Here is a 20,878-nt window from a genome sequence, read left to right as displayed (position 1 = left end):
TGCCGAGCCCAGTTGTTGCCAATGACGCGCGCGACGTGGCGCCGCGCGGTTTTTTATGGCGGAATTTGCTTGATGAAGCTCAGAGAACGTACTCCTCTCCATCGCTTTCACCTCAGATTTTGGGTCGGATCATGCGTAAAAGAGATAATCTGTAAAATGGCAAATCACATGCATAATCAAAGTGGTAATCTCTATAACATCAAATAATCATTTTTTTCCTCTAGGAGACTGATAGCTGGTAATTAGTCCCTCCATTCAAAAGTATTAAGAATATTTCATGTTTTGTTTTTTCCAAAATATATGTGTAAAACCAAAGCGTGTTTGATTGTTATTTTGTGATGAACTATTGGTATATGAGATTATTGGTTTTGATATTTGGAGATTATTACCGAAGTGATTTTGGATATAATTAGAATTTTTAGGTGATGAATAGGGATTACTGCTGACACAGTGTATTCGGTCAGACCGGGTTGTGGTAGTTGGTCAAACCGGCGGTATATGTGCGGTCAAACCAGCCAGCACGTAGTCTGACTGGCTGATGTTGTGTCGGTTTTGGTTTATGGTCAATTGTTTGGATATACGTGGATAATTCATGTTTATGACTTCTAGATGGATACTATGTGTATGTAATACTATTGCTTCTTAACAATGAGTCAAGTTGGTGAGAACTTGTGCTCGGATATGGTTTCTTGGTTGATGCATGTGTAGGTGATTCTTAATGCTTCGGAAGAGTGTTGTCGGTGATGGATCGGGAGTCGACTTGGGAGAAGATGACGTCCAGATGATCAAGATATCATGCGGGATGCTTAGGCTAAAGATCAATGCACGTGGTTGGTGAAAATTCTATATGGCATACAAGGGAGATATTGTGTGCGTATGGAATGCGGAGTCGAATTTGGAGGGAGTCCAAATTTAGTACAATTGGAGTTTGTAAAGTTTTCTAAGGGATTAGGACTTCTTGTACTAGGTTGGCTCGTGGCTTTAGACTGTTTACCTCAGATAAATAGAGAGGGAGGGTATAGCCTCTTGGTGTTGATTTTTGAGAGAGTTGAGTTTAGAGAAAAGTTAGGGTTTCGAGTTTAGTTGAGATTTTCATGAGTGATGTTGTTGCATTTTGTAAATACAAAGAGAAGTAATAAAGTTTCAATTTACTTCGAGAGATGTTCGATTTGTGTTTGTTCGGGTTCAATGGTCTAATCGGTGGTTAGACCAATAGATACCCGGCGGTCAAACCGGTGGCGGCAACAGGAGACAGTGGCGCATTGGGCGGTTAGACCGGACCAACTCCATCGGTCAGACCGGAGGATATTGAGCGGTTAGACCGGCGCATCTACTCCGGTTGGACCGATCACCGTCGAATTTGAGGGTAACCTTTAATTCCGCTAAAAGTTTCAGTTTTTGGTACCACAACCATTCAATCACTTCTGGTTGGTTTAGTTTCTTGCTATTTCGATCCTACAATATGATCATATTTTTAGTCTGCATGTTCTAAAATAATTGATTGGAAGCAAGCAGCCGTCTTAATATTTATGTATGTAAGTATATAGTTCTTTTTTTACATGGGAGATGAGAGATGAGTTAATTTTTCTTTAGTCTTGATAATAAAAGAAACTAGATGATGCCCCGCAATTTACTGCGGGATATATATTAGATAATAGAGAAATGATGAAATGATTTGGATTGAAATATTATGAAAATGATTCAAGAATAATGATCTAGCATATGTATGTTTAGTTTTAGAATGAAGTAAATTGTAGATATAATTAATATATGGTTGCATATTGAGCTTTGTGTGCTTAATGGGTTGATGTGGCATGTTTGCATGTAGGTTTTTGGAGTGATAATAAATACTATGTTTACATGTTGAGCTTTATGGGCCTTTTGAATCGTAGGAATAGGAAAAAAAAGGAGGAATGGAAAAATGCAGGACTAGGAAAAACAAAAGATTCTGACAAGAATGCACATATAAAACAAATGATTGAAAAATACGAGAAAAACACAGGAATGACCGTTTGATTGGATCATAGGAAAAAACACAGGAATCGGATGAAAAAGATAGACTAAAGGAATTTTTTTCAAGAGGTTGGACCTCTTGCTAATTTTTCTCCAAAATCTCTATAGGATTACTCATTCCATATTCCATAGGAATTTAAAGGATAGAATAGGATTCAATTCTTTGTTTCAAAGGCTTCCATAGGATTGAAATCCTCCAAATTTTCCACACTTTTCCTACAAATAAAAAGGCCCTTAGGTGTTTAGTGGGCATTACTTTATAGAAAGAAAGAAGAGATAAGTCTTACATGTTTGGATGGAGGGAGTAGTAGTGATCGCCAGTTCTTTTTTAGCCTTATGTAGAATTACTGTGGTTGTTTGATTTTATTTGGAGGTTGGGTTTTTATTTTAAGTTTTTTGGGTGCATGGATTTGGTTTGGTGTTGATTTTATTTTGTATTTTTCCTTAGAGCATAATGGAGGACTAACATTTAATTTCACGTCTATGAACCTATGATTTTGCTAATAGAAAATAGCAACGACGCTGGCAAGTTGGAGAGAAGTTGGAGAGTTGAATCGCAAAAATATAAAGTTCCAATATTTAGTTGTGCATGTACTGGCAATATTTAGGCCAACAGCTGGCCCTTTCATATTTTATACTTTTTTTAAGGATACGTCGGAGAAATACAAGATAATTTTCTATCATAATTATTATAGTTATTATTAATCCATAATGTTGATTGTGGATATATGAAAATGATATAGCCAAGTTTGTCGTCGCAAAAGCTTTACAATATAATGTTTATATAATTTTTCCGAGAAAGACTACACAACGGTATACCACTTATCTCCCATGCCGCGGCTCCACGTGCTGGCTTCTCCCGAGCATGTCGCGTGCTGCTAGGATTATCATCACGCACGTTTGTTTTGTGTATCAGTGTATAGTCTTGTTCCTGACAGATAGCTAGTACCTAGCATGGCTAAGTCCTGCCTTTGATACTAGCCTAGCTAGGAAATAAAACCGGAGGTACTACTAGCTTGCTGTGCATGCCAAATCCCTATAATAGCTACTAGTAGTCCCGTACCCTAGCTATGTAAGGTACTTATTAAGCCTAGTAGCCTAGCTATGTGTCTAAGATTGGTTGCATCTATTTGCATGTGTCCTATACCATGCACGGATTAGACCAGATAAATAATTACCTATATTATATATGGATACAATGGATTCTAATTAGATATGTCATGTTAGGCTCTTGGTTATACCACATCTTAGAAACTCTAGTATGTGATACATAGATGCTAGATTATCATATCTGATATCCAGGTACTGGGTCAAATACCTAGGTACCAAGTATGAAACCTATAAATACAAGATCTGATGCCGAGTTATCGGGTCTGATACCTATAAGTACCGGATCCGATAACTAGGTATCGTGTCTGATACCTATGAGTACCAATCGGATACCCGGGTATTGGGTATCTGATCTTATACCTATGAGTATTTGTTCCAATACCTATGCGTAACGGGTCGGATACCCAGGTACCGAGTATGATACTTATGAATACCAAGTCTGATACCTAAGTATCGGGGCTTATACCTATGAGTATCAGATTTGATACCTAGGCCAGGTTTGATACCTATGAGCACCGAATCCGGTATCGCGTATGATACCTATGAGTATCAGATTGGATACCCAGGTATCGGGTATCTAATCTAATACCTATGAGTATCAGTTCCGATACCTGTAAGTACTGGGTCCGATACCCAGGTACCGAGTATGATACCTATCAATACCAAGTCTAATACCTAGATATTGGGTCTGATACCTATAAGTACCGGATTCGATACCTAGGTTGGGTTTGATACCTATGAGTACCGGATCCAATACCTAGATACTGGGTTGATACATCTTAGTAGCGGATCTGATACCAAATATAGGGTGTGATGGCATGAGACTTCAGATATGACACCACTAATTCTAATATTTATGGGTATTCAACAATCAAATAAAAAGATGGACCATGCATAGCTAGGCCAGAAAGTACAGCGAAACTTCCTCACGTGCTGCTGACATGCTTTGTTTAGGCTCATGCTACTAGCTCTAGTGCTTAATTCTAACTTTGCTAATTGAAGCAGGTGTCAGACCCATATGGACCTAAAGAGGTGTACAAGTAGTGATGTACTAGAGTATTTCATAGCTATTTTGTACTGTAGGAGAAAAGAGACCTCTCGTCAGTCGTCACTAGTCAGCAGTCTTCATGTGAAAGGATAACACACGACACGCTTTTAGAGAGAAAAAGAATCGGTGAGTGATTGGTAAGTATAAATTATAAACTATACCGTTAAAACGGTACACCGTCCCATTGTTTTTCTCAATTTTTCCATGTAAAACAATTAATAGTCTAGGGGATTTTCAACAAACAATAATTATGTTGTGTTGCATGACTGAATAGATAAATAATTTGTGGCAATTATTTGAAAGCACAAATGAATTAATTAATTATTATAAAGTAGAAAAAATATCTAAAATATTATCATGAGAAATTAATATACGGTGTCTTGGTGTCATGATAGTTTAGTGGTTGCAGTGACCTGAGTAGTATCTTAAAGTTCTGAGTTCAAATCTCAATATGAACAAATTTTGGATTGGGCTATTTGAGGAGTCAAGTTCATAATGTAAAAAAGCTGCATATATCTGGTTAGATGTAAAGGCCAGATAAAAATTACCCTTGTCTAAAAAAATAATAAAAAAAAACCTAAAACCTATGTCGTTCCGGAGCGAACAGCACACGCTAGAACATGCCCATCTCGAGCAGTCACATATTTTTTGTTTGTTCACCAGATGTGTCAATCGCGAGCTATCATTTCCTCGGGAGACAACACCGTTTGAACCACCAAGACACCATTTGTTTCAATTATTTGCCTTATTAACTTTGAAAAGACCAAAATGGCGTCGTTTGTGACATACTGACATCCTCGATCGACTGATCAATTCGATCCACCATTAGGCACTAACTTAGATGATTTTGAATCTGATGTTAGAAATCATACACGATGCAATCATTCGAGCAATGGTAGATTGGTAGAAATTGAGAGAATAGCACTGCGTTAGCAGTTCCAGTCAAGGGCTTCGTTGTCTTGCACTCTTGCAATATCAGTATGTCAGCATTACAACTGTTATTGTCGTGAAAGCGTCATGGCTACTGCAATCTTTGCTTTTCTTCTGCTGTCATCATGGCTTTTTAACTTAAGCTCAGTACACAGTGACAACCAAAATATCTTCAAATCTACTTCCTCCATATCAGAAAACATTAAGCATTGTTTTCTCATTCTGAAACGGAGGATATATCTATATTCATACCTAAAAGTTAATATTTTTTTCTGGGATAGAACTATTAATTACTCTCTGTCTTTGTTTCTGGCTGCTTTGTGTGGTCTGCACACATAGATTGATCATATGTGATCATGTCAGCGTTTCTATGCTTGCTGTTTCTTCTTGTCACGTTTTCTTTCTATCCGACAAGTCGGCTTTCTCCTTGCAGGAACGCCAAAGAATTTTTTGTTTTTTGCTTCAGAGACACTATACAACATACATATGATTTGATAGATGCTGGTACGACGAAGCAGATCACTTGCCGTCCATCTGGCATCTGCCCAGCAAGTTCTGGCCCCACACAACAGATAAGCGTTAACTCTAATCCGATCATTGCAGGTTATATTATCAAAACATAATTAGCATATATAACCTCGTATAGGTTCTGCGCATCTTAATTAAAACTTCCTTTATTTAAAAGAACTATATAATCTCATGAGAGAGGCCAATATCTTCAATTAATATAATCAAGTTAACTGATCCATAGTTCATTTGAAGTGCTGGTGTGTGTAAGTGTGTTTCTTCCATATATTCGGGGAAAAATGTTTGAAGTGCATGATGTTTTGAGATGTCACCCTCCACTATTCTTACCATTCAAACAAATTTTATAGGAGCACTTGCAATTATTTTAGGCTCAATTTAGAGAGCTTACTGTAGCCACGGCTTATTCGAAAATTTTAGCTTTCAAACACTGGTTCTGAGAATAGGTAATAAAATCTAGAAAATAAATCAGAAGGTGGAAGCTGGAAACACCATCTTTGAATTCTCCAAACAGGGCTACCCGGACCTGGCTGGAGAACTGCAAGGGACAGCTTTTACCTTGAATTATTGGACAATTTATATATAACAAGCATACCCATCAAATCAAGACTTGCAGACACATTGACAAGGCAAATGAGTCAAAGTTCCAGGCACACTGCATCATATTTACTCTGTTCTAAAATAAACAAACCAAATACTCCCTTCGTCTCAAAATATAAGCATTTTTAGCAAAGTGACAAGTCAAACAATTTTACCAAACAAGTGGAAATGAATAGTCCTGGATGCAGAATACTTCTTCTAATTCTTACACTTATTGTATGGACAACAAATAAAACCCTTATGTCTGTTAGCTTCGGCCACTCTCAATTATATATGTTTGGTACCAACCGGGACTAAAGATCGAGCTGACCTTTTTTTTTTTGCATGGCCCTGTTGCTGCATATATATATGTTTCAATACATATATATGCATAATATATATGTATTTATACATATATATGTTACGCAAATGCATATATATATATATATATATATATATATATATATATATATATATATATATATATATGAAAGCACTTAACATTTTATGTGCATATATATATATATGACCAAAATATATATTTACATTAAAGAAAATGTGTACATGCATATAGAAAAATAGACATGTATTAATTACAATCTATTATGATGTCCTAGCTAGCTACGATTTCGACGTAGTAATAGTCGTTATCTCAGAAGCTAAGGACCTATGAATTGTATTTTCATCGTAGTAGAATTCACCCTTGGGATCAAGGATTTGTTCGTTGATGAATCCCATGAGTTGTTCTTGAACCGCCGCGATAAATTCCTTGTGTGTGATCAGGTTATCCCTCATGCGAATAAACTATATGAATGTATGAAATTAATTAGTAATTAAACAACAAATCGATACGTACGCAATGAAATTTTGAATTTATTTGTACGTACAACGAGCTCTCTTGTGGTGATGATTTGGTCTGCAAGGCAGTGGCAATACTCGCACACGTAGTAGCTGCACAAGTTAGTTCCCTGCTTTTGCTTTGCGCACTATAAATAAATGACAAACGGCGAGAGATCTAATTAATATACACTTGTATGTATTTGAATTGGAGATTCAATATAAATGTAGAGCATGTGTACTCACAGGAAAATTGAACTTCCGCCTAAGTCTTTCTCTCCATTTGCCGCGGACCAAATGACGGAACCGATACCAAGCCCTACATGGAGTTTAAAGCTATGAATCGTAGTAGCAATTAATTATAACAAGATTCTTAATTAACATAGGAACTTATGACAATACCTATCTATAAGTTCGAAAACCTTGTCAAACGTAGACTCTTTTTTATCCATTGAGTCATATACGTTGACGATGCAGGCCTCCAGGTCGAAGAGTAAAAGGACCTAGTGGAATCTGCAATGTGCGTGGGATGCATTACATATGAAACACTTAGCATGTTCGTACGGGAATGAAATTTGGTATAGGAAGACAGTAAAATTAAACTAACTCTGTGTTGTTCGGCAATAGTATAAACGTCTTGTAATGTTGCGCCTTCAGGAGATGGACGAGATTGTCCTCTGTGGCTTGCGGATACTGGTCGAGCATTGCGACGTTAACTTTCCGAGGGTCGATGAATCCAGTATCGAAAACACCCCGCCGTCGGGCCCTTTGAATCTCCATTCTACAACGATAAAAGGAAGTATATATTATATATAGTCTACTTATATACAAGGACCTAATTAATTAAAGGAAACGTAATAAGAAATCTAACTGAACGATGCTTACAAAATCCAGCAACTCATAATAGAGACGTCGAGGGCGTCCAGCTGGTATAGTTCGTAGATACCCTTGAAATTGATCCAGATAATGTCATCTCCTTGCAAGAAGTCTGTGTCCCTAATCCTCGCTCCGATCATCTCTCTACCGGTGGCGCTCATCTCCATGTACAGTTGATGGAACTTGTACATTTGTATGGGTAGGGACTGCAGCTGCTCAGGCTTGACAAGCGGTTTACCGAGTTCGTACATGTATTTCACTTCCGCCTTTTCGATTGGTGTGCCTCGTAGCAATTGATCCGTAGTTAGCCCGATGTCAGTAATAAATTCTTCTATTCCAAAATCTTCACCGGTCACCAACGGCTCGATCTCCTGGTTTGGTTGCTCTCCAAGCTGAGGGACTGGTTTGGACTTTCCAGAAGATGCTTTCTTGAGTGTTCGCTCATAGTCCGATAGCTTTATGGCCTCCTTGGCAGGTGCAGACATACCCCTGAAGAAGTTCCTAACACTTGGGTCTATAGGAATCTTCTTTTCTGGACTTCGAGGCTTCAATTGTCTCCTGACTTCTGATGCCACATAAGCGTCAAGCTCCTCTTGCATGCAATCATACCCCAGGTCCTTGTTCTTGGCGGCGTCAACTTTCGCCTTCTTCGTTGCCCTTGTGGGGGCAGGCGGTGAAGCTTGGGGGGGCCTTGACTTGGAAGGTGCCGGACGAGGAGCTTGCGGAGGAGTCGGTGTAGGAGCCTGAGGAGTCTAATTATAAATCTAATAATCTTATATTAAAACTCAAATAATCTTGTATTAGAACTCTAATAATCTTATATTAAAACTCAAATAGTCATATATGCTAAGTCTAACTGTCGTATATTAGAACCCTACACAATCTTATATGCTAAGTCTAATTACAAATCTAATAATCTTATATTAAAACTATAATAATCTTATACTAAAACTCAAATAATCTTGTATTAAAACTCTAATTATGTTGCTAAGTCTAAGTGTCGTATATTAAATCTAATAGTCTTAATTGCATTAAAAATCTAACAATCATATATTTACATCACTTGCCTACGCGAATTCCTTCGAGGGCTAGCGACCACTCCGGCTTGAGGGACGACGACGACGTCGTTTTTTCTACAACATACAAAAAGATGTATTAGGATAAACGCAAAGTAACATATATTGTATTTCACGTTCACGTTGTCGTTAAGTTCACATTTCGTTCACGATCGTTCACGTTCGCGTTGTCGTTAAGTTCACGTTTCATTCACCTACGTTCGTTCGTTCACGTACGTTTCGTTCGTTCACGTTCGTTCATGTTCTCGTTCACGTTCGTTCGTTCGTTCACGTTCACGTTCACGTTCTCGTTCACGTTCGTTCGTTCACGTTCGTTCGTTCGTTCACGTTCTCGTTCATGTTTGTTCGTTCGTTCTCGTTCACGATCGTTCGTTCGTTCACGTGGCGGCAGCGGAGCGGCGGCGCGGCTGCAGCTTGGCGAGGCGGCGGCGTGGCATCGGCGTGGCGCGCGGCGGTGTGGCGGCGCGGCGGTGACATGCCGCGGCGGCGTCGTGGCGTCCCGGCGTCGTGCCGCCGCGGCGGCGTGGCGCGGCCCGGCGTCGTGGCGCGGCTTCGTCGGCACTGCTGGCGCGACATCGTTGCCGGTGGCGGCCGCATCGAGGTCGGGGTCGGCATCGTCGGCGCGGCGGAGTCGTGTTTGGCCGCGACGACGTCAGAGGCGGCGGCAACGAGACGGCTGGCGGCGGTTTGGGGAGAAAGAGAGAGATCGAGGTCGGAGAGAGAGAGAGGGAGGCGGCGGCGGCTCTCACCCCAGAGATGCGGCGGCGGCGGAGGTGGCGACAACGACGCACGTGAGACGACGGCGAGATACGACGGCGGCGTCGGCGCGGGGATGCCCCAGGCAGTGGCGGCGAAGGAGAAGCCGAGAGAGAGATCGATCGGGGAAAAAACTTCTAAGTGTTGGTGAAGAAGATGAGGGCGCGCATCGGGAATATATATATATACCCCTAGATCTTTAGTCCTGGTTGATGAGAACAACCGGGAGTAAAGATCTTTACTCCCGGTTGTTCTCATCAACCGGGACTAAAGATATTTTCCCGCTATTTCCAAATTCTTTTTAAACCCGGTTAGGGTTAAGAACCGGGACTACTGATAAGCGCACTGAATATTAATTTCCATTACATATGTGTTTCTAAAATAGAAAATAATGCATTAAAATTATTTCCAAATTCTAAGTCGAAAAATTAATGACAATTACTTCAAAAAATTATTATTGTCTGTAGTAAATTAAGTGGATAAAACGTAATAAGCAAATATATGATTTAAAATTAATAAAAATTCTAATAATCATATATACTTAGCATATGAATGATATTAAATTGTTAAGAATTGTAATTAACATATGTATATACATACGACATGCATGATTTAAAATTAATAAAAATTCTAATAATCATATATAATTAGCATATGAATGATATTAAATTAATTGTTAAAAACTCTAATTAACATATGTAAATGCCACATGCATGATTTAAAATTAATAAAAATTCGAATAATCATATATAATTAGCATATGAATGATATTAAACTAATTGTTAAAAACTCTAATTAACATATGTAAATGCCACATGCATGATTTAAACTTTTAAAAATTCTAATTATCGCATATAACTAGCAATTACATGATTTAAAATTGTTAAAACCTCTAATAATCGTACGTAATTAACATATGCCATACATCAATTGATTTATATGGATAATCAATACATCTAAAATAGTTTACATCGTGTACACAATAATTACGGCAATACATCGGAGGTGACGGTTGACCGCACGTACTTTCTCCTCACTATTGTTCCCTCCTTGTGATCGCTACTTGAGTAAGGGGTGTCTTCATTTGATAGGAGGATGCTAGGGTCAATCGTCACCGTGAAAGGGGGTTGCCCATCCAACTGATCGTAATCCTCGTCAGTCTTGTCCTCAACTCCGACGATTTTTCTTTTGCCTGGGAGAACCACGTGACGCTTCGGCTCGTCAGGCCCTCTGCCCTTCTTTCCTTTGCTAGACATGTCCTTCACGTAAAAGACTTGCGTTACATCATTGGCAAGGACAAAAGGTTCGTCCGAGTATCCAACCTTGTTAAGGTCAACCGTTGTCATCCCACTGTCATCAATCATTACGCCTCCACCAGTAAACCTAACCCATTGGCACTGGAACAGAGGGACCTTGAGAGGACCATAGTCAAGTTCCCATATGTCCTCGATGGTATCGTAATTCGTGCCAGTTGTTCCATCATGTCCCATGGCATCGATACGAACAACGCTGTTTTGGTTCATGCTCTTCATGTCTTGGGCTCTCGTGTAGAATGTGTACCCATTGATCTCATATCCCTGGAATGTCGCGATCAACCCAGATGGTCCCCTCGCCAGGAAGGCCAGTTGTTGGTTGATCGTCTCGTTACCCATGAGATGTTGACGTAGCCACGCGGCGAAAGTATCAATGTGATGTCGTGTAATCCATGCATCGGACTTACCGATGTTTCTGGCGCGAACTAGAGCCAAGTGCTCCTCGATGTAAGGAGCTACCAATGAAGATTGTTGCAGAACCGTGAAATGGGCTTTACGGAATAAATTGTTATCTACCGTCATTATTGCTTTCCTTCCGAGAGTTCCCTTTCCCCGTAGTCTCCCTTCATGGCGTGATTCAGGTACCCCGATTGGGCGAAGGTCTTCAATAAATTCTACGCAAAATTCGATGACCTCCTCTGTTCCATACCCCTTGGCGATGCTTGCCTCTGGACGAGCACAGTTACGAACATACTTCTTCAGAACGCCCATGTACCTCTCGAAAGGAAACATGTTGTGTAGGTACACAGTCCTGAGAATACTGATCTCTTTGACAAGGTGACAAAGCAGATGCATCATTATATTGAAAAATGAAGGTGGAAATATCAACTCAAAACTGACAAGACATTGCACTACATCATTCTGAAGGGCTTCTAATCTATCCGGATTGATGACCTTCTGCGAAATTGCGTTCATGAATGCATATAGCTTTGTTATTGTTGCCCGGACATTGTCTGGAAGGATACCCCTTATTACAACTGGTAGCAGTTGTGTCATCAACACGTGACAGTCATGAGACTTTAGGTTTGTGAACTTCTTCTCCTTCGTGCTTATTATTCGCTTGATATTCGTGGAGTATCTAGATGGTACCTTTATGCTCTCCAAGCATTCAAACATACTTTCCTTCTCTGCCTTGCTAAGAGTGTAGCTGGCTGGACTCAAGTAATGGCTTCCTTTCTCCTTTAGTTCTGGGTGAAGGTCGCCGCGTTGTTCCATATGCTTTAGATCATTACGTGCTTCCAGTGTATCTTTCGACTTTCCATATACACCTAGGAAGCCAAGAAGGTTTACGCAAAGGTTCTTAGTGAGGTGCATCACATCGATTGCGTGGCAGACGTCCAAGAATTCCCAATAGGGTAACTCCACAAATATAGAGTTCTTTTTCCACATCACCGCGTGACCATCTTCGCTCTCTGTAGGCTGGCTTCCAGGCCCCTTTCCGAACACTACTTTAAAATCTTTAACCATAGCAAACACTGTTTTCCCACTACGATATTTAGGCTTCGTACAGTGGTCCGCCTTATGTTCAAAGTGCTTGCCTTTCTTCCGTACCGGGTGGTTTGCAGCAAGGAATCGACAATGACCCATGTACACAACCTTCCTACAATGCTTAAGATACGTACTTTCTGTTTCATCCATACAGTGAGTGCAAGCCTTATACCCCTTGTTGGACTGACCGGAAAGGTTGCTAAGTGCAGGCCAATCGTTGATGGTTACGAACAGTAGCGCTCGTAGGTTAAACTCCTCCTGTTTGTCCTCATCCCACACGGGGACACCTTCCTTTTTCCACAACGGGCCAAGTGCTATGGCCGCTGCTCATCTCTCCAAAAGGATTCATGCCATCCGTACTTAAACCAAACCGTATGTTTCGTGCGTCCTTTCCAAAGTCTTTAAATTTTCTGTCGATGTTTCGCCACTGCGAACCATCGGCGAGGTGTCTCAGCATCCCGTCCTGTTGACGCTCTTCAGCGTGCCATCGCATCATTCTAGCATTCCCCTTGTTCCTGAACAAACGCCTTAGCCGTGGTATTATAGGGAAATACCACATCACCTTAGCAGGAATTCTCTTCTTTGTTAGCTGCCCGTCAACTTCTTCTGGATCATCTCGTCTAATCTTGTATCGTAGTGCTTTGCAAACAAGGCATGCTTCTAGGTTCTCGTACTCCTCACCGCGATATAGGATACAATCATTCGGACATGCGTGAATCTTCTGAACTTCCAGTCCTAGAGGGCAGACTATCTTCTTAGCCTCGTACGTTGTCTCAGGCAATTTGTTTCCCTCCGGAAGGATGTTCTTGACGAGTTTCAATAAATCGCCAAATGCGTTGTCACTAACACCATTTTTTGCCTTCCATTGTAAGAACTCCAGAGTGGTATCTAACTTTTTGTGCCCCTGCTCGCAACTTGAGTACAACGACGTTCTGTGGTCCTCTAACATCTTGTCCAATTTATGGGCCCCCTTTTCACTTTCGCAGTCCTCCTTGGCGTCCTGCAACATCTGACCAAGATCATCCGCAACGTCGTTACCATCAGCATCCCTTTCCTCCTCGCCCGTTTGATTTCCTTCAAATCCAGCGTACTGAGCAAAGTCCGGAATATTGTCGTCTTCCACTTCATCTTCTTTCATTTCAACACCTTGCTCTCCGTGGGATGTCCAAAAATTATAGCTTGGCATGGACCCCGACTCAAACAAGTGGAAATGAATAGTCCTGGATGCAGAATACTCCTTCTAATTCTTACACTTATTGCATGGACAACAAATAAAACCCTTATGCCTGTTAGCTTCGGCCACTCTCAAAAAATAATAAACGTCGTCAATAAACTCTTTGGACCGCCGGTCAGCGTACATCCATTGCCGATCCATCTACATGACATGAAAAAAAATCGTACACAAATAATTATTCTTACAATAATGATAGTCATACAATAATTATAAATAATTACAAACTCTTTCAACAGTCATACAATAATGACATATCATTATTCATACAAAAATTATAAAATATTACACCAAATAATTCTTATTTACTATTTCTAAAGTTTTAAACTAATATTAATGTGTTGTACTTATTTTAATTTTCATTTTAGTTTGTTTTCTATTATTTAAGATTAACTTTCACTGTATTTTCCTTCTCAACTATTTTATAAAACCTTCTTTAGCAAATAAACTAAATTTCTATATATTCTTTCTTCCCCACACAAATTTTCTCTCTCATCAACTTACAACTAAATTTTGGAGACATAAAAGTGTGCAAAACATAGCTCCAAATGTAATATGACAAAAAAAACATTGGAGGATGAAGTTGCTAACCTTTTAAGCACCTCCGATTTGTATATAATCACCAAAATAAATTCACTAGAAATTTTGGCATGACCCTCTTTTTTGAAGAAATTTTGAAGCTTGCTCGGGCAGCTGGAGGAGGAAGAAGACATATATATAGGGGTGGGACTTTAGTCCCGATTGGTGTTATGAACTGGGGCTAAAGATCCCAGGGGGGCCTGACAAGCCCTGACAGCATTTGAATCGGGACTAAAGACGGTTAAAAAGGGTAACGGACATATTTGATCTTTAGTCGGGCATATTTGATCTTTAGTCCCGGTTGGTAACACCAACCGGGACTAAAGATCATCTTTAGCCCCGGTTTTTATTGCAACCAGGACTATTGTGGAATTCGGCCGACCGACGAAAGATGGTTTCTCCACCAGTGGTTATGATTCTTCTGTTTGGAAAGAAAATATAAAAAAGATTATACGAAGGTTCAAAAAAAACTCGTTATTAATCCGATGCTAGATAAACCTTAGGTCAGTGTCACGTATACGAAGAGGGTGAAATGCGATGAGCCTCATCAATTTTATGCCTACAAGAATAATGCATGTGTATGTGCACACACCACACATCGCTATAAAATAATTTATTATTATCTATGATCGATTTTAGGAGGTGAATTTTTTCTGAAAGATAATTATAGGGTGTTGCGATTTCGTATAAGATTATCCATAATACTGACATACTTATAGTAAATATGGGTTTTTAACTGTAAATTTATCTAACAACATAAACTTACACTACCACAGAAACCTGGATAGGTGCTGGTTGGGAAATCCGGCACCTATGCCGAGTTCCCAAGCGATACCTAGGAAGCGGCACAGATGATGAAAATCAAATGTGCTAGTTCCAAAACCTTGACCTTTGAGGCTTCAGGAATTCCAAAAAAAAGGATCGAGTAGCTTCCCTTCACCCTGCCCAGAACACATCGAAGAACATCCAAGAACACTTGAACATGAACATCAAGAATATTCTTCCCAGCCACTGGGAACCATCAAAGCTACTCATCCCCATCAAGAACACAATCACAAAATACACATCAAGAACATATAGATAACACAAAAGGCTGCCGCTCAACACCAACTCCGCTGCTGCCGCTCGACACCACCGCCCCTGCCGCTGCCTCCCCTCCGCCGGATCTAGCGGAGAGGAGACCGCTGGGAAAAAAATTGTATGGCACCCCATGCCACAAAGCATGCGTGGCACCCCTATCAAGATCTTGCCACCTGGCGTGCACAAATCTTGGAGCACTGATCTACCTTCAAAACCATACTAGGGCAAAAACTAATTAACAGGCTATCGCTAATCTCGCGCGCGCGGAAGGATGGCGGCGGCGATGCGCGTGACGGCGACGCACGGGCAGGAAAGACGACGTGCGTGCAAGAAAGGGCGGCCGCTGCCGGCAACGGCGACGCGGACGCACGCAGCAACACGGCGGAAATCGACGGAGCTAGCGCTGCCCAGATTGATCGCGCGGCAGAGGTGCACGGGTTGATCGATCATGACTCGAGGACAAACTTCGCTGACGATGCCATGAAAGACCAAGCCACTGCACATCATCAGTTCGGTTCAGATGATGAGGATCTTGAAGATTGCATGAATGAAGAAAATGATTAGTGTGTGAGTGTGGAGATTATGGGTACGCCATACCCACATGGCATGGTTATCCGACTAGTCATAGGGGATAGCTTATATCTATGGAATATGTAACAAATCATGACTTAGGTATTACGTTTCCTTTTATATTATGGAGCGGCCTAACGTCCTGATTTGATAATATTGTAAAATAGATTTAGGAAACCGATACCGTATTGGTTACGGTTTCTATCTTGTAATTCTGCCAACCATCCTATATAAGGTGGGCAGTGTCACGTCCTGATAAATTCATCCCGAAATTAAAAATCATTCGCTAAAAGGAATAATAGAATTAATTAAAATTCGGAAAGAAATTGGCAAACACTAAAATACGTACAAGAAAAATTCGAATGTGGCCCGGAGAATTTTTGTTAAATTCTCCTTGGTCTAAAAAGGAGCCCTCAAATTTTACTTGAATTTTCAGAGCACCGGAAATATTTATTAAGCAACAAAAACAATTATCAGAGTTTATTAAAAAGAAAAACCTAAAAATAATCTCTCTCCCCCCCTTTGGGCAGAGTCTGGCCCAAAGTCCTCCCTCTCTCCCCTCGGCCCGCGGCCGAAGTCTCCCTCTCCTCCCTCTCCTTCTCTCCCTCCTCCTCTTGGGCCCCTCTTCCCCTCCCAGCCCACTTCCTCCTCCTCCCTCTTTCTCCCAGGCCGCCTCCCCCTCCTCTCCTCCTGGGCCGGCCGCCCGGCCCAAGCCGCGCCCAAGCCAGGCCGAGCCGAGCCGGCCGTGCACACGCGCGCCGCGCGTGCGCTGACCGCGCGTCCGGCCGCGTGGGGCCCGCGCGTCAGGCGGGTCATCGTCCTCCTCCCGCCCGGCCGTCCTCTCTCCCTCTCCCGTGAACCCTAGCGCCATTCCTCCCTCAAATCCGCGCGATTCAAGCATGGGATTCCCAAATTGATTAGGGGGAATTAAACCCCTTTCCCTCCTCTCTCTTTCCCCCTTAATTCCCCCTTGAATGGCGCCCCCAATCGCCGGGAACGGACGCGCCAAGTCCGGCCGCCTTCCTTTGCCGCCGGCCGCCATTCCCGTCGCCGTTCCGCCCTCTCCCGTGCTCGGCTCGCTTCCCTCCGCTATAAAATGCAACCCCCTCGCTCCGTTCTATCATTTTAGCCCCCTCCCGCGATCTCCCGTGGTCCCTAGCCCTCTCCCCGCCGTCCTCCTCTCTCTCCCGTGCCGCCGGCCGCCTCCAGCCGCCTCTCCCTCCTCGCCGGAGCGTCGTCCGGTCGCGCCGTCGCCTCCTCCAGCATCGCAGCTGCCTCCCCTTCCCCGGCTTGCCCTCCGTTTCCCGCGGAGACCCCCGGAGCTGCGTTCCCGCCGTCGCCCTTCCCTTTCCTCCGCGTCGGCCGCCTCCAGCCGCCTCTATCTCCCTGCCTGAGCGCCGGTCGACGTCGCCACCACCTCCCTCGGCTCCGCGACGCCACCCTCATCCCCGGCATCACCTCCTCCTCGCCCGAATTTCGCCGGAACACCGTCGCCCGCGCCGGCTTCTCCTTCCTCCTCGGCGGCATCTCCTCCGGCTGCCCCTTTCGCCATGCCCGTGCGTCAGCCGGCGCTGCCGTCCCCTCCCTCGGCACGGTGACGTAGCCCTCCACCTCGTCCACCCCTCGGTTTCGCCCGGAAGCCGCCGCACATCGCCGCGAACCTCTCCATCCGCCTCGCCGGAGTTGTTCGGCCGCCCGTCCCTCCTCGCCCGTGCACCGGTCGGCCACACCTCCACCACCTCCGGCATCGCAGCGGCAAGGTCGTCCTCGGCATCGTTTCCCCTCCATCCAAACCCCTCCGCGGTCCATCAGCGTCGTCTCCGATCGTTCTCGTCGTCGACGTCCCATCGGTCGCCCGGCTCGTCGTCTCGCGGCGCCGCCTCCGTCGTCGGCATCGCAGCGGCGTGGTCCGCGCCATCCTCGCCTCCGTGCAGCCACTGCCGGCAGCCCTCATCGCCTCCTCGCCGGCCCCGGTCGTCGTCGTCGTCGTCCTCTCGTCGTTCCCGGTCGTCGTGGCGTTCGTTCCTCCGTCAGGCCGTTCTCGTCCGTCTCGTCCGCGTCCGTCAAGTGTGCCGCTGCAGACCCGTCATCGTCTTCGTCCTCGGCTCCGCGTCGTCAAGCCTCGTGCTGGCCGCGTCTCGCCTTCGTCCAAGGATCGCCGCCGAAGCCGTCCCCTCGCCGTTCGTCTCCGTTGTGCCCGTCTGTCTCCGCCGCGCCCGTTCGTCGTTGTCGTTCCCACGCCTCGTCGCGTGGTGGTAAGGTTCCCTCTCCCTCGCTGCCCCGTCCTCGTCCTTTCGGTGTCCCCCGTACCCGTTGTGCGGTTGTCGACCCCGGTACCCGTGTACCGGTGTCGGTAGTCGTTCGCTTGTGCGTGTGGTGACCGTGTTAGTGTGCCCGCTCGGTAGCCGCGTGGTTTCCACGTGTGCAGCCCGTGTGGTGTCTAGTGGAGTCCGTTTGTCGGCCACTCGCCTCGGTTGACACACGGGGTCCGCTTCCGTCGACCCGTGGACCGTCTCTGTGTACCCGGTCTACCGCGGTCCTTTAGGTTGACATGTGGGGTCCGCATGTCAACGGCGCAGCCTTCCTGTCTTTTCCAGGCTAGCGCTTACACCTGTTTTATAGTTGCAAAACCTAATTACAATAATCCGCAAATCTCCATATAACAGCATTAAACTTCGGATGATCATATCTTGGTCATACGAGCTCTGAATCGACCCGTTCAAGTCTCCTAATGTTTGTATAACCTAAAGAACCCTGTGCTTTCTTCTTATGTATTGTTATTGCTTCTTTTTAGGCTTGTAGCTTTGCTTGTGTGCTTCGCGTAGTCTTCGTCGTTCCGGAGGTTCCCGAAGCGTGGTTCGCGGCCGTCGCCGAAGGTTCGGAAGGCCGTTCTCTCTGAGCAAGGCAAGTCACATCATCCTTTAGCATATTGAATCCCAGTTTATAAAATTATTTTGATTTAAATTAATGCATTATCGTTTAATTCCCGCGTTATCACTGTTTTATCTAGCCATGCCTATTTACCTTTGTTATGACCTTATCATTGTTGTTATTGTTACTATTACCTTGTTCACCCTAGAATAAACAAAACCCCAACTAGTGGGTACTCTATTCCTGGTTCCACTAGTATGAATTTAGGTAGATGCTTCGCTGATTAATAGGACAACATTAGGTGGTTTTTATAACTTTAGACTTTGGGAATTCTCATATCATTTGGACACTATGGAATGGTTGGCTTATGGTGGAATTGGACATACCCCTCTCTTCCTCTTTCAAAGCCCCTAAAACCTGTTTTTCGGTGGGGTTTGGGTGCATGCCAGTTGTGGGAAGTAGCACCCCGGCCACTATAAGGATTAAGCTCGGGCCTCTGTTGCAAAGCACTACCGTACTTCCACATGTCTAGTGGGTAAGGCTTAGTTTGTGGCTCAGTCTGGTTATAAACAAAAGTACACGGATGGAGATGGACGAAGTCGGGGGTCGATGGACATCTCTAGGACAAATGAAGGCTACACGAGCTGCGGCCCGGTAGTCGAGATGTCATGGCACAGGGCTGGTGTCCTGCTGCTAGGGGCTCAATCCTGCCTACCTGTCCCGGAGGTTCCGGCCGTAGGTGGGGTTGGGTCGGTACTCTTGTTTATGGCTAGGATGGGTTGGGAACTATGTCACGTCTTCCGTCCGTATACCGTGGTGGTATGTGGCATGTGGTTACACGTGAGGAAGATGTGTCTTGTGGGTAAAGATGTACACCTCTGATCAGAGTATAATCTATTCGAATAGCCGCGCCCTCGGTTATGGGCAAGCCGAGCAATGTACCCAAGTTAGTGTTTTAATTCTTAAAATTTGCTTAACAACTAAAATGTGGAATGGTTGGCCTGGGTTGGCTTGGGACGAGCTGGGACCTAGGGTCGGGTTGCCAGTTCGGTCTGAATCATCGTAGGCCTTGGGTTAAGGCAGGTTCGTGAGGGTTCACGACCTTGATTAATAATACTGTGTAGCTCTAGGATCGTCTTTTTAAAATGGCTTTGGGCAACTAAGTGACTTTTAAATGCTGTTTACTGCAAAACTTAACCCTTATTATTAACCCCTTGTACCCCCTTGCATTAATCATGCATCTGCCGGTGTGACTTGCTGAGTACTGTGGTTGTACTCATTCTTGCTCAATCTTTCCCCCCTTCAGTAAGAGAAGCTTGGGAGAAGAAGTCTTAGGTGGAGTCCTGGCTTATACCCCAGTTGAGCGCCTGTGAAGATGGAGCCGTAGGCCCGCAAGTCCGCTGCTGTTTATTTTTGTTTGTCAGGCCTGAGGTGCCTTTGTAATAATGTAAATATTATCGATATAATAAAGATGTGTCTTTTATATCATGTTTGTGTGGTGTACCCCGGCTTTTCCTGGGACGGGGATTAATACACTAGCGTTCGGGAAAAGGCAATTTTCTCGGTCGCGACAAGCTGGTATCAGAGCCATCTTGACTGTAGGATAAGCCAAGTGGATAAAACCTATGGACATATTTTATAAATGAAACTATTTGCGAAAGTTCCTTTTTCCTCCTTTCCCCTATGCTATTTGCAAAATGTTTACTCTTTCTTTCTTCTTCAAATTTCAACTAGTACTAGATGGTCAGGTCAGTGAAGAAGAAGACATCGTCAGTTGTTTGCCGAAGCTCCGGAAGGCTGCAGGATCCGCTAGCGAAGTGGAGGAAGCAGTGAAGCCAGCTGTGAAGCAGGAGTGAAGATCTTGGAGAACCCGTCGCAGAACCTAAGCCACCCTATAGGGTAGTGTTGTTAGTCGTGTGTTCCTTGCTTGTGTGTGTAGCGCGTGGTTTGCATCGGTGGGTGGTGATGTAACCATGCTAGGTTGTTTGCTTAATCA

General features: G+C 43.7%; 1 protein-coding gene across 1 annotated transcript; it reads left to right on the top strand.

The window, feature by feature from the left end:
- The first annotated feature begins 9,469 nt into the window (after positions 1–9,469).
- LOC136357027 (uncharacterized) lies at positions 9,470–20,370 on the top strand. The gene is made up of 3 exons (XM_066311750.1): positions 9,470–9,629; positions 17,141–18,266; positions 18,806–20,370. Exons 1-3 carry the CDS (start codon positions 9,470–9,472, stop codon positions 18,834–18,836), a joined length of 1,317 nt encoding a protein of 438 aa, XP_066167847.1. The 3' UTR covers positions 18,837–20,370.
- The last annotated feature ends 508 nt before the right edge of the window (positions 20,371–20,878 follow it).

Source organism: Oryza sativa, chromosome 6, assembly GCF_034140825.1.
Source record: "Oryza sativa Japonica Group chromosome 6, ASM3414082v1".
Classification (NCBI taxonomy): domain Eukaryota; kingdom Viridiplantae; phylum Streptophyta; class Magnoliopsida; order Poales; family Poaceae; genus Oryza; species Oryza sativa.
Note: the sequence above shows the minus strand (reverse complement) of the source record. Positions and strands in the feature narration are given on the sequence as shown.